The sequence below is a fragment of the Cervus elaphus genome, chromosome 17, assembly GCF_910594005.1.
Source record: "Cervus elaphus chromosome 17, mCerEla1.1, whole genome shotgun sequence".
NCBI lineage: Eukaryota > Metazoa > Chordata > Mammalia > Artiodactyla > Cervidae > Cervus > Cervus elaphus.
In genome coordinates, this window is record NC_057831.1 from 58,651,372 (window position 1) to 58,667,965 (window position 16,594).

Sequence of the window (16,594 nt, forward strand, 5' to 3'; positions counted from 1 at the left end):
CAAGAGCAGAGCATCTGAAATAGCTGAGACTCTACTTTAAAACGGACTGCAGAGAAGAGGAAAAAAACGAGGTCAGAGTTCCGAGAGTCTGGATGAGCTGGGAACTTGGATGGGATGGGGAGGTGGAGAACCCGGCAGAACCAGGGGCAGGGTCCAGAGCTGAAAGAGGCCCGAGGGACAGAGACCGCGAGCGGAAGCAGCTGGATTGCGAGGCTGGGATAGAGACGTGCTCTCACTGTTTACGTCTCTGCCGAGGGCTCACTGCCGCGTTGCATACACTGACATGCAGCAACAGCAAGGCTCCGCGCTGGCGCTGAAACTGGGCCACCCGGCGAGGTGACGGAGGACGCGCACTCACCGGCCGTTGTCGCGGCCCACGCCCCACACGCGGATGCTGACGATGGGCTGGGCGTGGAGCACGCTGCGGTCCATGGGGTCCACCAGGCTCAGCGTGTCGTTCTCCAGGACCAGGTACATGTCCTTCCCCTGGGATTCAACGAGAAGACCGCTTACCTTCTGAACAAAGCCGTGCATCCTCAGGACGACTGTGGCTACCAAGGGATGTCGGTTCAATGATCAAAATATCGCCCCCTGGGTCTGAAATTTGTTTTTTAAGGGAGAAACTTCCTCTCCTGATTAAAATATTTATAAATCCTTCATCTTCCCCTCACATGCCTAATTTCTCTCTCCTCCAAATCCTCTGAAATGTGTCCCTAGCCTGCTTTCGAGCTGGCTCTTATTTTTAATTATTTACACTTTGAATCTTTACTCTAAGAAAATAGGCTAATGGCAGGTTCCCTGGAGAATCTGGTCTCTTACTAACTCCGGGTCGGCTGGCCTGTTGTAACCTCTGTCCCCATTCCTTCCCCTCTGCCCAGACCCCACCAGCCATCCCCGTGATGGCCTTCCTGGACCCACAACAAGGGCTGTCTCTTCTCGGCTCTTACACCGCCTCTGATCTGTGTGATCTGCCCGGTAAACAGCAGGCACGGCTTGGTGACACTTCTCGGGGCTTCAGCAGCTTCTGCTGATGTGCCTTTGTGACATCTCAGATGTTACAGCACGCGCTTCAGCCTCCTTGGCTCATGAACGCTCTCACTTGCCTCAGAGCTTGGTTTGTTATTATCTCCAATTAGCAGATGGGGAAACTGAGGCTTACAGGGTAAGTGACTTGCTCATGATCCGACACAGAGGCCGAGATGCCTTTAGCCATGGGGGGTGGGGGGGCGGTGCTGCGGTGATACCAACACTGGGGAGGAGGAGGTTTCCAGCATCACGGTTCAGGTTCTGGTCTCCTGTCTCCCCACATACTAACGGCTCTTTGAGGGCAGGAACACTAGCCTATCCAACTTCATTCCCCTTGCAAACCCGCAGGCATTTTAAGAAATTATTAAATGTTTGCTGCCTGACGGAAAGGCTGTGTCCACTGAAGGTCACGGTCAGCCCAGATGCCGTGGCGTGGATGCCAGGGAGGTCTAGGCTACGCTATGCGAGGCTGAGTCGCTTTAGTCATGTCCAGCTCTTTGTGACCCCTTGGACTGTAGCCTGCCAGGCCCCTCCGTCCATGGGGATTCTCCAGGCAGGAATCCTGGAGTGGGTTACCACTTTCTTCTCCACCAGGATGGTCTGGCGGGGAAGAACGGTGAGGCTTCTTGGCCGATCTTCAAATTCCAAAGCGGGACAGAAAACCTGCTCCTTGGTCTGGGTTTTAAGAACGATGTCCCATCACAGGTTCTCAGAGTGAACATAAGCTCTGCCGCGGGGGTGGCAGACATGGGTGTTGCAATGCCTCCGCTCGCCAGTGTTTAGTTAAGCCAAGCGTCTACAACTGAGATCCAGGATGATTGGAAATCTTCCGAAAGGAGAAGAGAGCCACTTCCAGGCGAGAGCACCGGCAGTAAATAAAACTTGTGCAGGCTGCTGTAATTGCAGACCCTACAGAGCCTGGGGCAACAGACAGCAGGCCGCCTCAGACCTGAAGCGGCCCCCAGTGTGTCTTTTGGGGGAACTGCAGCTCACGTGACGTGCTGTGGGCAGGGTTTCTTTCTACGGACACATTAAGGTCACAGTTGTGTCCAGACCCTGGGCAAAGAGCCAGCTGCTAATTAACCAGCCTGCATATTAATCAGGATTGAGAAGCAGGTCCTGGAGAGATTCTGCCTCCCAGCACCTCACGGAGGCTGGGTAGCCGGTGAGCAGTTAAGCGATGGTTGGCAGAGCCAAGAGGACAGGCCAAGCTTGAGGGGAGGGTTGCAGTCCCCCCAGTGCAGGCCAGGCTCCCTTCTTTCCGCCTTCAGCTGAGGGCTGCCACGTGCTCAGGAGCTCCATCATCACAGAGTCCCGAGGAGCTGGGGCCCCGTGAGCAGGGCAGGTCCTGGGGCCCCCGGGGGCCAGTCAGGCGACGTGCTTTCGGATAGCTGAGAGCTGACTGGGAATCTCTGGAGCCTTTTCTGTCTCTCTCTGTCCTTTCCCACCAGGACCTGGGTCATTGGCTGCAGCCTAAGAGAAATCTGCAGCCAGACGCAGTGGGGAGTGGCCCCCAGCGTAATCCCCGCCTGGTAACCACTCCTCCTGCAGCGGCTTCCTGGCAAATACCTCAACGGTGCTAAGAGACTCTAAAAGGGTTTGGGCTGACACTGTCACCCATGTTAAATACGTTCTGTAGGACGTGACCAACAGGGAGATCAAATCCACCCCACCCTTCCCTGCCACACACACACACACACACACACACACACACACACAGTGCATTTCCTTGGGTCCTCACAAAGGCAACAGAGGCCGTCTTCATCAGTCAACCCTACCAACAATCTCCATGTTACAGGACAGAACCAGGGACCACTGCTGGCTGATAACCTAAAGTGAGAATGGTTGGCTGAGCGTGGAATATCCCCGGTACCCAATAAACACCTTCAGCGCTCCTCAGTACTGTGTCTCTCGGCTCTTGGGGCTCTGGGCTTTCATGAGGCACAGCAGGAATGCAAGCAAGTCTGACATGAACTATTTTCACCCGTAACTTACCTCTCCCCAAATGCCGACTGTATCTCGGATGTCATTTTTGCAGTAGGAAAGCTGCCTGATGCAGTTGTTGACGGCAACGCTACTCTTGCCGGGAGCGAGGTCCTCCTCTGCCATCTCCACCCACCCCAGAGAGCGCACAGCGAAACACTAGGAGGAAATCAGAGAACTGGAGATTACTCGCTGGCCACACGGAGCCCAAGATCCTCTACAAAATGCGCTTAATGTGTCTTCAATGACTACAAAATATTCAGTCATCGAATTTAATAACTAATTCTCGGCTGCTGAAAAATTTAATTGTGGCTCTTTTTTACTACTAAAAAATGTAGTAGTAACTATATTCTTGCCTACCTTTCTGTGTGTGTGTTCAGTTTTTTTCTTAGAACCAATTATTAGAAGTAGAATGATAGGGCTAATGGGTTTCAGCATTTCTAAGCTCTTTTTTCTAGTGTCTGGCAGTATCAGTATCTTTTATCTAGTATCAGGCAGGATTTTTCAATAGTAAGAACCTCAGAGGGTTCTCACAAGGAGTAACCTCTATGAGATTTGTTACTTGCTAAGCACCTAGGAAAAGACAATAGAAGGGAGAAAGAATTAAATACATGTTTGGCACTTGTTTCTAATAGGGCAAAATGTATTCTCTAATATCCAGAAATGAAGGAAAACAGAGGGTGGGGGTGTGTGTTCACCATAACAAATCTCAGTGTTTGTTATTAGCACCAAATCCTCAAAAGTCTACAGAATAATTAACCTGTAAGAAAACAGAGCACAAATGCAATTTATTCTTTTATCATTCAGAGGTATTCAACTTGAGATCATGCGCCTCATCTTCTTTTTAAAATTTAGTTCAGGTATTCAATATTCAATTTTTTTTAAATATGGAAAGTATCACACGCATGTTGCAACAAATAAAAAATCCAAAAATGTACAGAGAAGTTCATGGGACATATGAGGGCAATCTGGATGCAGCATCTATCTAGCTGTCAATCGCCAGGGTTACCAGGTGGCTGGAACTGCACTCTCTCGTGGCAACCTGTGATGCAGGTCCCCTCCTGAGCTGCACATCAACGGAGGAGACCACGTTCCCAGGACAGGAGGGGCAAGCAAGGTGCCAGACCCCTGTGGAGCCAGCAGGCTGCCTCTCAGCATCTTCTCAAGTTTCCAAAACTGCACTTCACGACAAAATGAAGAAATGCAGCGAAGTGTCCCTAAGTGGCCACATTCAGGCCAGTTTAACCTTCCCTGTGTCTCAGCGCCTATTCCCAGACGGGGTGCCTCCATCCTGAACTGTTAATCACTTTCTCAAAAAAAAAAATCCCACCAAAATACTGAAAACGTTAACAGAATGTGGACCCTCAGGTCCTAGAGGTACCTGGGCCCCGGTGCGGACCCCATGTGGAATGGAACAGCTCCCACACACTGACGGTGCCCGTGAGGCCTCTTATAGAAACACCAAAAAGAGAAGGTCGTCGCTACAACTGCAAAAGCCACTCAGGACCCCGGGCCCTGGGGAAAGGTTCTGGGAGATGCCCTCACAGTGCATGTGCGCATGTGTATCTGTGGGAGAGACACTGCCCAAGGGTAAGATGCCACCGGAGCCGGGGCTGCTCCTTCTGAGGCCCTGCTCCCTTTATCCTGCGAGTGGGCGTGTCGGAAACGCCGCAGGAGGACACCACAGCGCATCTCCCCACGTTTCATTAAGACCCACAACTTCAAGGGCCATGCCTGTAAAGACGCATTTTCTGCTTCCTGCAGGCGGCGCCGTGCAGCCCAGTAACTTTTCTTTGTTGGCTCCCAACGTAGTCCCTGGTGAGTAAAATCACAACGCCACAATCTCCCGGCTCCAATGTGCCATTTTGATATTGTTATGCACCACCTTATAATGGAAAATCCCACCTTTTCCACCTTCACCAAATGTGCGGAGGTTTTCCTCTACGCCAAAGAGCAGTTCTCAGTCACCAGCAGGGTGTCTGAAAGTTCAGCTCAATTCTGACACTATCTACCTGGAGAGAGCATCAGATCCCACAGGTTTAGGGCTCAGCCCTACAAGATGCCCTCCCCCACACCCCTGCCAACTTCACTTGCCAACTGCAAGCCTGTTATCACCTGAGCTTCTAGCCAACCAGCTACAGCTTGAATGTTCTGCTGGACCATCCTCATTGGGTTCGCTTTATTCGCTAGAGTGGCCAGCAGAACTCAGAGAAACATTTTATGTACTAGATCACTGATGCAATTGTTTGGTCATGAAGTCGTGTCTTTGCGACCCCATGAACTGTAGCACGCCAGGCTCCTCTGTCCTCCACTGTCTCCCAGAGGGTTAAGATAAAAGGACATAACTCAACAACAGCCAGAAGGAAGAGATGCACAGGATAAGGAGCAGAGAAAGCGTGCCGAGCTCCCATGCGCTTCCCAGGGACCACTCTCCCCACCTCCACATGTGTTCCAGCCTGGAAACTCTCTGAGTCCTGTCCTCTGGGTCTTACGGAGGCTTCATTACATGGGCGTGATTGGTTAAATCACAGGCCACTGGTGACTGAACTTAACCTCCAGCTCCTCTCCCTTCTTTGGGGATGGACATGGGACTGAAAGTTTCCACCCCTTAGAACCCAGTGGGTTCTACTGGCAACCAGGTCCCACCCTTAGGGGAGTTCTAGAAGTCATCTTATAGATATTCACTCATTTAATCCTCACCTCAACCCTACCAGGTTGATACGAAGTTACTGTATCCATTCTATAGAAGAGGAAGGAGAGTGAAGCGCAAGGCTGATAAATGGTGGACCGAGGTTCCCAGCCCAGGCAGCTGGACCTCTGGGCTCTCTCTCTTACTGCTCTGCCCTATGCCTGAGCTGATGCTGGAGGAGCAGAGTCCAACTGGGCTGGGCCCACAGGAGGCCAGGAGCACAGTCAGAAAGGCCAACACAGTCAAGCGTATCAGGCCCAAGAGCATGTGTGCTCCGTCGTGTCCGACTCTTTGCAACCCCATGGACCGCAGCCCGCCAGGCTCCTCTATCCATGGAATTCTCCAGGCAAGAAGACTGGAGTGGGTAGTGATTTCCTCCTCCAGGGGCTCTTCCTGACCCAGGGATGGAACCGCATCTCCTGCATTGGCAGGCAGATTCTTTTACCATCTGAGTCACCAAGGAAGCCCAGCCCAAGAGCAGGGACAGCCTAAATTAAAATTTTAGCTCTGACTTAAAGGTACTGTGATCTTGGCAGTGTAACTTACAAAGTCTCATGTTTTTAATTTGCAAAAATGGGAATAACAGCAATACTTACATCAGAGGGTTCTCACGAGGAGAAAACAACATAATACAGGTAGAAAAGACACCATGAGCACTGCTGAGCGAAAGTGCAAATGATCACAGTGCCGCACACACCGTGAAGGGAGTCATCCAAGGGGGAAAATGAAAGGAGATTGGGAGATCTGCAATTAGTGTGACCCCCCTGCTCCAATGACCCCCAAGATGGTTTTGGTTTATGTTTGTTTTCTGGCAAAATCGTTAAGAGCAGCTCCCTTTCTTTTCGAAAGTGTCCTAGTTTGCATAATAAATTATAGTCATTCTAGTCAAAATTCCAGTGAATTCACCCTCTGGCACAGAGACTGAGGTTTGAATGCATCATATGCATGAGACATGCCCAGGTGGAAATGGGTTCAATAGGGCAGGCTGTGTGTGTGTGTTGGGGGGTGGGTACAGGGGATAACACCCTAATACACCAGCAGTACTGTGGGATGGTGCTATGCTCCAAAACTAGAAGCCAGGAACACATTTCCCCACTTCTTACACAGCCTATTACAGAATCCTATAGTCTGTGAAGACTCAAAGAATTTATTAACATTAAGGAAGGTGAAAAAGAATACCGGCTGTTTTTTGTCTTTGAGTCCAAGAATGCATGGGTTTCAAAAGACAACAGTCCTCACAATACAACTAATTTCCTGTATGTATTCAATCATTCGGCTGTTGTAACTTAGTTTCTGGTCTGAAAAACTCCACCACTGGTCCCCGCGGCCACAGTGAGAGGACGTGGACGCGCGTGGGAGAAGCCGCACCAAGGAGCCGGCTCCATTTCCTCCCCAAGAGCCGAGCGGCAAAGAGCAAGGCGCGCGACGTGGTGCTGCCCCCGTGTGGCCAGGGAGGTTTATAGCCACCGCTTTCCCATCAAGTCAGGAAATCATGAATATATAATCAGCTTTCCCAATAAACACTCACAGAAGAGGAGGAACTCAAAATAGTCAATCCAAATACGTAATCAAATATCTAACCAATCTGACTGTTTAAACACTTTTTTCAGACTTTGAAGAAAAAAAAATCAACATTTGTACTCTGATGCTCATTCTTCAATAGCTCTTTACTAAAAGGGTAAAAATGAGTCATGAATGGTTGGTTCAGGTAAGGACTGTACCCTAGATCTAGATCAGGAGGATCTAGATTCAAGTCACGACTTTGTACCCTAGATCTAGATCAGGAGGATCTAGATCACGAGGATCTGGATTCAAGTCACGACTTTGTACCTACCAGCTAGAGACTTTGGGGAAATCACTACCGGTCTCTAAGACTTAGTTTTTTTATCTGTAAAATGGGGAGAATAATAGTACCTCTACTTTATAGTACTGTTGTTGGACTGAGATAATATAGGTAAGACTTTTAGCATATCTGGCATATAATAAGAACTCAATAAGCATTTATCATGTTATCGATAAATTTTAACTTTTATGTGTGGATTTTAAAGACTTCTCTAGTTTAACTGATGTCAGCCACAGCTAAAACACTCAGAAGGCTCTGTTAAAACACAGAAAACCAGACACCATCCCCGCCGTTTCTGATTCCGTGGGCCAGGGTAGGGCCCTCAAACCTGCATTTGGGATAGTCTCCCAGGTGATGCTGAAGTGCCAGGTCTGGGGACCACACTTGGAGAATCTCCTTACTCCTTGTCATGCTGGTTCCCACGGCTGATCCTGAAAGGCAGATCTAGGCTCAAATCTCAGGACTGCCACTTACGATGTGTGATCTTGGGCATGCTCATTCACGGTTCTGTGCCTCAGTTTCCTCGCCTGTAGAACAAGGGCACTGAAGTCCCTGTCTGACAGTAGCCTGCGCGTACTGTGAGGACGGGCTGGGCAGAGTCTGCTGCTGGGCCCGTTGCCGCCATCGGTTATCACGGGCGTTTAGGGAACCAAGGTCCCGGCTGAACCGGGCGGGATGCGGCTCTTGGTTGGGGCTGCTTTCTCTCCCACCTGCTCTCTCCCCCCTGCACTGGAACCAACGGTCGTGTCTTGGTTGGAAACACACATCCCCTTTCGCCTTCTGTTAGAGTCCTCCAGTAACAGAGACAATGCCTGCGGGGAACCTCTTCCTCAGACACACGTCGAGGGGAAGAACATAGCGCCAAGCCTTGGTTTCTGGGGCCCGTCAGTCATGTGTCCGCATGCCTCTAGACCCATCAGTGTGGCTCAGCCTCCAGGAATCTACTTCCTGAAGGCTTCCTCAGTTGGAAAAGGACAGTAACACTAGGCTCAGAGCACCAGGAGACCCAAAGTGAGCAAGGACGCTCAGGGAAGGGGCACTGCAGGCCCTCAGCAAAGGCTCCCTTCTTCTCTCTCTGGCTCCAGGAGACCCTCTCATGTCCTCCTCCGTTCTCCCACAGGCCTTCTTCTCCTCCTCCTCCGGAGTTTTAACGAGGACAAGCGAGATGAGAGCCTACTGGCTGAAAACTGGGGGAGGGGAGAGACGCGGGCACGGGAGCCGATGGGGCGACAGTCAGACGCAAGCCTCGCCTCCAGCCAGCTGAGCCGGCTCTGTGCATGGCGTCAGAGACGCTGCCGCTCAGACCAGCGTAATCCACCGAGCGGCGCCTTGGACGCCCAGAACACAGTTCATGCTCTGCCTAAGTCCTGAAGGATGATGACAAAAAAGTCAATGATACCAGAACTGATAGCAACACTAAATTATAGATATTAAAAAAACTAAGAACATCCAAGAGAAAAGCTACAATTTAGTTTACACTGCAAGTGTAATCCTAATCCATACTCATTTACTGGAAGTGCTTACCACTAAGCTCAATTACGCTGCAGCACAATAACAACTGTGTAGTGTATACACGTCAGTAAACATTTATTGAGCGCCTGTTGGTTCCTGGAGACACGGGAAATGAGCAGGATGTAGAGCAGACATGAAGCAGGAATCTGCTGCATGGCAATGAGAAATATGGGGACAGAGAGGCACGCGTATGTGTTGGGAGTCTTAACGCAGAGAGACGGAATCGTGGACAGCTTACTGAAGGATATGGTATTGAGCTGAGCCTCGTAGGATGGATGGGCTTACTCATCTAACAGAGATTTACTGACAACTGTGACACGCCAAGTACTGGAGGCACACCAATGAACCTCAGGGGCCGAACGCTCTGCTCTGAGTATTTCAAGAAACTGGAAGGGTGTAATCACTTGCTGTGGCAGCAGAGGTCGCACGGCTCTGCTGACATAAACCACGAGGAGTGAGGTACAGTGGTACGGGGGCAGGGGACGTGGGACAGGGGCTTAGGGCCTAGGTTTTCCAGTCACTGACATGGGATCAAACCCCACGCTGGCTACTATAGGCGGTGTGATTGGAGCCAAGGTGCTAAACGTCGGTACGCCTCAGTCTCTTCACCTGTTGCAGTGAGGGTGGTGGTGTGCACCGCCTGGGGGTACTGGCATGACCAACGGGAAGCCTTAGGCTAAGAACAGGACCTGGCCCAAAGCGGATGCTCAAAAGTGGCTGGTGTTTTCACAAGGTCTCTGGCTCAGGGGGTGAAGAATCCACGTGCAATGCAGGAGACACAGAAGATGCAGGTTCAATACCTGGGTTGGGAAGATCCCCTGGAGGAACTGGCAGCCCCCTCCAGTTTACCTGAAAAGTCCCACAGGCGGAGGAGCCTGGTGGGCTACAGTCAAAGGGCCGCAGAGTCGGACCAGACAGAGCCACTGAACAGGAAGGCACCCTGATCCCTTTCTAAAGAGTCATGCACGCGCACAGAGTCGCTCAGCTGTGTCTGACTCTGTGAGACCCCATGGACTGCAGCCCTCCAGACTCCTCTGCCCATAGGATTTTTCAGGTAAGAAGACTGCAGTGGGTTGCCATTTCCTCCTCCAGGGGATCTTCCTGACCCAGAGATGGAACCTGTGTCTCCTTCAGCTTCTGCACAGGCAAGTGGATTCTTGACCACTGATCCACCTGGGAAGCCCAGTCAAAACCATCAGGACTGGGGAATTCCACCACCAGTCAGTCAGTCAATTCTGTTTCATTTTTTCCAACTTATGATCAAACATCACTACGGCTATACCTTGGGTGGCTGGGGATGGGGAGAGGCCCGAGGCCTGGGGAGAAGGAGGAGAAGAAAGCCCCCAGGCTCCATCATCTCATGAGCCCACCTAAGAGTCCACAGACCCCTCAGATCCACTGATGGGCTTTAAGAAGTTCTAAATCTCCTACAAATATATCCAAGATCATGTGTGTCTGCATGTAATCCAAAGAGGATCCAAAGCTGTCCAAAGGGTTTGGGAATACAAAACACTTTAAAAGAATACCAAGGAGTTTGGAAATCAGAGTACCCAACTCATCAAGACATCAATTAAGGTAACATGTGTTCAGGGTAGAAAAAGCTGAGTAGCTGGCTTCTGAGTTCTTTTTTTTGAGAAGTGGATGAGGAAAATGGTTAGACGGCTCTACATGAGAAAGGATCAGGAATTCAGGGGAGAAAGGGAAATGGGGGAGGGCCAGTGAGAAAGGGCTGGAGAGCCTCTGGGGAAGTTCTGAAATGGCAGGCAGTGCCTGGATGACATATGAAGGTGAAAGAAGTCCAACACTCAGTTTTGAAAACCAGTGACTAACTTCTGATGCAACGTAAGCCCCCTCTATATTATCCCTGATGCTCCAGCAAAAGCCTGCTAGAGAGACGGCTGACATCGTCAGCAATGAAGGGAAGGGTGAACTCCGGCCCTGGGTAAATGCTTGGCAGAGGAGAATGGTGGCAAAGCCCTCAAGAGTGGAGCACTGGGAGTCCACACAAGAGAAACATAAGCCCAGGTGACGGGCAGAACTGGTGGGGGTGCTGGCGGGGGGGGGACCCACGAACTTTGCAGGATGTGAGACAGGGGCTCAAGCCCATCTTGCCTGCATCCTAAGAACACAGAGATCCCGTGGCTGCCTGAGCTACGCAGAGCTGCTCTGCGGAGGCTGTTTATATCTGTGTTCTTGGGGTCAGGTGGGAAAACAATATATGTAGCCTTGTTGTATGTGACTATGAGGAAGGACCTTTTGAATAATCATACAGCCTGCAGAGAAACAGAGAGAATCCGATTTTACTTCATACTGGTGGCTGCCGTTAAGGTAATATAGTCATCACGTTTGACAGCCTACATCCTGGGATGTCTCCCTAAGAATCTGGAACTGTCCACTGCCCTTCACCTCCCCAGTTACTGCATCAGAAACAGCGCGGACCTGATTTTTGCCTACAGGACTGTCCAGATTTTGCTGAGAAATAAGGCAGCCAGTAATAAACAAAGGGCTGTGACCTCAAATGACTTTCAGAGCGTGTTCTAAAAATGCACAGGCTTTTCAGGGTTCCAAATATCTTCCTTAGATTGTGGTTTCCATAACACACAGGGAAGTCTTCAGCAAATCAGAGCTTGTGGTCATGATACACAGGAATGTAGACCAATGTCATTATGGACACAGGGTGAAACAAAATTAGGCTTCACCTGCCACTGGTTTTCCTGGAAACACTGAAATGCTTCCTAAATTCAGCATCTCGGTGGGCTCCACCAGAGAGGTGCCTGGGGATGCTGGAGTGGAGCCTGACCTAGTTCTCCATCCGCTGAAGCGAGGCGTCAGCCTGATTCATTATTCAGCCAGGCAACAGCCTGGGCAGCCAGGGAGGACCCAAAGAGCATTTCTACACCGACCCCAATGAGCACATTGGCTGTTCTTGCTGTTCCTCCCCAGACTGTCTGCAACGTGGAGAACAATCGAGCAGAGAACAAGACACCCGCCCTCTGGGGCCGCGGGCCTGCGAGCACCGCTTACTTAACTCTCCCTCTTTCCTACTTTTCAGAGCAAGATCACCCTAGTGGGAAGATTCGCCCTATGCTAACGCCCTATGCTGACCGCGTTTGCTGTCAAAGTGGACCCTCATCGTAATGACCAACACGCATGCGGTGATGACAGTGGGCCAGGCACTGACGACTGACCTGTCCCTGAGGCATCGGCGACAACGCCCACCTCTCTGCCTGCCTGCCTGCCTGCCTGCTCGCCACCCCTTACCGGGGGCCAGTTCATGGAGCGGGGTTCCCAGCCCGGCTCACCTCTGTCTCTAGTAAACAACAGGCTCTGTCCCTAGTAAACACTCCAGAGACCTGCGAGGTCAGGGCAGGAACACCAACCACCTTCCCTACAGTCGGGAGATGCTCAGAGCACGCACAGTGATGGAATCAGAGCTAAGCTACCTAACAGAAGAGGGGAAAGACGTGCGCGGCTTAGAGGCGGTGCCCTTAGTCGTCTCTCATGGACAGCGTGCGTCATGCAGGTTTCTGAGCTTTAAGGCTTCGGTGACTTTAAATCCTTAAATGAAAATGTAAGGGTTCTTTCAAAGCCCCGAGCTTTGATTTCGCCCCCTCTGGATGCCATTCCAGCAGGTGATGACTCTTCTGCAACTGCTCCCTTGGCTTTATAAAAAGTGCTTGCTGACTCACCGCTCTACCACATGGAGAAAGCAATCGTCCTGAGATTTAAGGGAACCCAGGTTTGAACCACGGACGTGCTGAAGAGCAGGCTCAAGGGAAGGTCACACTTGAGGGGGGGGGGGGGCGGCAGGGCTGAGAAATACTTTAAATATTCAACCATTGCTGGGCTGTCTTTGCATCCTCACTCTTACTCAGGGGAAGCAAAATCTTCCCATTCTTCCTTACCGAGTGGTCTCTTTGGCAGATGAGCCAGTTCAAATGGGCAGAGCCATAGCCTGGCCTCCTCCTGTCCCCTCAAGCGGGGGTGGGGGAGGATTCATTCTGGAGAATGGGACAGTACTATTGTGCTGGATTCCGACTTTTACCTTAAAACACACGTGAGCAGCACTGAAATCATGAAACCAACGTGTCTTGCTTTTAACACTTAAGATGTGCACTTTTACACAGCAATGAAATCATGACATCCATATGCTTTTAACATATTTCCAAGTATGATTATCTTGAAGAGCAATATTCTCAATAGTGCCTAAATGGGACTGCAGAGCAAGGGAGGGAATTCCCGTTTATTGCACTCCTATGTTAGAGACTTTTTATTAGTTATCTAATTCAATTTAGTTTAATTCTCACAACCAAGTAAATGAGTTATTCCACCGTTTTTGAGAAGAAATAAACTCCCAAAGGAACCCTGGCAAGTCTAAGGTTACATAAAACATTTTGCAAAGTCTGACTCTGGTCATCACACATGATGCTGACGCTTGTGACGTGGGGGTGAGGAGGGGATGGGAGCAGGGGGACTGAGGTGCGGGACAGGAGTGTCCCATGCGGCATTTATTATGAGTGTCTGTGTGTACATACTGAGTGGGGAAAATCCACTTCTCTTTCACTACCCACACAGAACACGTCACTTCTGACCCATGTACTCATCCAATGTGCAGGAGCCCTTCTGCACACCACGCACGTCTCTGCAACACCAGAGGGCTTGTTACGGCTTCACCCAAGCCTGACGCCCTCTGCTTAGACAGTCAGATCCCACAGGCTAAGGTCTCAGACCCACAAGGCCGCTTGCCCCCACCCTACCCCACCCCTCAGACACCAATCACGAAGTCCAGGTTCTCACCTGCGCTTCTGGCCAAGCAGTTATAAACTGGAGACTCCCCTGACCCCTCATCAGGTTTAACTTGCTGGAGAGGTTCACAGAACTTGGGGGAAGTTTACTTACTAGATTACCTGTTTATTATAAAAGTATGTAACTCGGAACATGCAGAGAGACAAGGACAAGGTATGTGAGAGGGCGTGGAGCTCCCAGGCTCTCTCTGGATCAGGCCACTCTGCCAGCGCCTCCACATGTTGACCAGCTCAGCAGCTCTCTGAGCCCTGCACTTTAGGGGTTTTTATAGCAACGTCATCCAATAGGCATGACTGCTCATTAACTTCCTTTCTATCGCCTCTTCTAAGCTTCTAATCATGGCTTGGTCTTTCTGGTGACCAGCCCCTACCCAGGAGCCTACGTAGAATCACATCATTAGAACAAAAGACATTACTATCATCCAGGAAACTGAAAAGGATTTAGGAACTCTGTGTCAGGAACCAGGGTTAGATGTGTGTGTGGGGGTGGGTGGGGTGGGGAGTGGGGGCCCTTTCTTTTACAATATTTAATCAACTCATGGCAACATATGAGACAGATGTTATTACTATTCCTATTTTACAGATGGGGAAATTAAGGCACAGAGAGGTTGTTATGGACTGAATTGTATCCAAAGCTATGGTTTTTCAAGTAGTCATGTATGGATGTGAGAGTTGGACCATAAAGAAAAATGAACGCTGAAGAATTGATACTTTTGAACTGTGGTGTTGGAGAAGACTCTTGAGAGTACCTTGGACTGCAAGGAGATCCAACCAGTCAATCCTGAAGGAGATCAGTCCTGGGTGTTCATTGGAAAGACTGATGCTGAAGCTCCAATACTTTGGCCACCTGATGCAAATAACTGATTCTTTAGAAAAGACCCTGATGCTGGGAAAGATTGAAGGCATGAGGAGAAGGGGATGACAGAGGATGAGATGGTTGGATGGCATCACTGACGCAATGGACATGAGTTTGAGTAGGCTCTGGGAGTTGGTGATGACAGGGAGGCCTGGCTGCTGCAGTCCATGGGGTCTCAGAGTCGGACGTGACTGAGCATCTGAACTGAACTGTCATACCTGATATGAGCAACTGAACTGAACTGAGAATTCATATATTGAAGCTCTAAGGCCCAATGTGGTTGTATACGGACACACGGCAGTTAAAGAGGTAACTAAGATTAAATGAGATCATAAAGTAGGCTTAATACAGTAGGACTAGTGTCCTTATAAAAAGAAAAAGAGACACCAAGAAAGTGAGGACACACAGAAAGAAGGCCGTCGTCTGCAAACCAAGGAGAGAGGCTCCAGGAGAAATGAAATCTGCCAACACCTTAACGCTGGACTTCCAGTCTGCAGAGTGTGAGAAAATTAGTTTCTGTTGTTTAAGACACTCGATCTGTGTGGTATTTTGTTACGGGAGCCCAAGTAGATTCATACAGTGGTATATAAACTTCAGGCGACCAGATGGCATATAGTGAAGCTGGTATTCAAACCCCAGTTTCAGTTCAGTTCAGTCGCTCAGTCGTGTCTGACTCTTTGTGACCCCATGGACTGCAGCATACCAGGCCTCCCTGTTCATCGCCAACTCCCAGAGTTTACTCAAACCCACGTCCATTGAGTCGGTGATGCCATCCAACCATCTCATCCTCTGTCGTCCCCTTCTCCTCCTGCCCTCAATCTTTCCCAGCATCAGGGTCTTTTCCAGTGAGTCAGTTCTTCGCATCAGGTGGCCAGAGTATTGGAGTCTCAGCTTCAGCATCAGTTTATGTACCAATAAATTCCTGTCACCACGCCACGCTGTCTCCTAGGAGCGGCAACAATGTTGGTTTTCCTGAAGTGGCGAGAGGGAGGGGGGTCAGGCATGCCTCACTCTACACCCTGGGACCTCAGAGAGGGCCTACAACCCCTCCCGCAACCCACCACGCGTGCACTTGGGCACATCCCCTCCATCTCAGTCCTAGGTCAGCTAGAGGAGGCTGATACCAGAGGTCAGGAGGCCTGGTCCTACTCTGACAGGCCCCAGAGAATTCAAGGGCGGGAACATGCAGAGAAGGAGGAAAACCTCCTTGAACAGAGAATGAGGGTTTCAAGCCCCCTCAGGCCTAGATTTATGGCTTCCAGCTGGCTCTGCCTCCCACGGCTCAGAGGTCTAGGGGAGCCGGACAAGTCCTGAGGCGGTCCAGGTGCTCCTGCTCACATTGTCCGCCAGGGGGCACCATCGCACATCTGCCTCCCAACCCCCCACTCCTGGTCACAGATCCCTGGGGTAAGGAGTCTCCACCGAGATAAATGAAAAAAAAAAAAAAAAATAATGTAATCAACTGCCTGATGACTGTGCCCTCATCCCTCCAGGCCACTTACTGCTGCTCACACTGTGTTCTGGGAAGTCCTAGGGTGGTCAGACTCAGCAACAACCTGTGGGAGGGAGCAAGGGGCAGGCAGTGTGGGGCTGAGGCCTCCGGGGCCCTCAGCCGGGGTCCTCCTCTTTCTCTCACATGAAAGGTCCCTTCAGATGAGGACAGGACAGCATCTCCTGGGGATGTCCACAGTGACAGTCGCTAATCTATTACTGAACAGGGTGACTTATGACATTATGAGGAATTTAAATACGTTTAAAAACAAACACCGGAACGCCAATTTACTCATTTACGGAGAGCAGTGTACGTCTCACTGGTTGCTCAGCCTGGCTCACAAGACGATTCGTCCTCTGGAGGAAATCCACTCAGTTCTGACCACCTG

The 16,594-nt window shown here is 50.4% G+C and overlaps 1 protein-coding gene across 15 annotated transcripts in view; it reads right to left on the minus strand.

The window, feature by feature from the left end:
* The window catches only part of APBB2 (amyloid beta precursor protein binding family B member 2), a 362,842-nt gene that overhangs the window by 64,569 nt on the left and 281,679 nt on the right, over positions 1 to 16,594 (minus strand). For all 15 annotated transcript variants that reach the window (XM_043871222.1, XM_043871214.1, XM_043871219.1 and 12 more), the window contains 2 exons: positions 3,022 to 3,168; positions 359 to 486 (listed from right to left, as the gene is read on the minus strand). In XM_043871222.1, the coding sequence (XP_043727157.1) occupies positions 359 to 486; positions 3,022 to 3,168 (275 nt within the window). The remainder of the gene's footprint in view (positions 1 to 358; positions 487 to 3,021; positions 3,169 to 16,594) is intronic.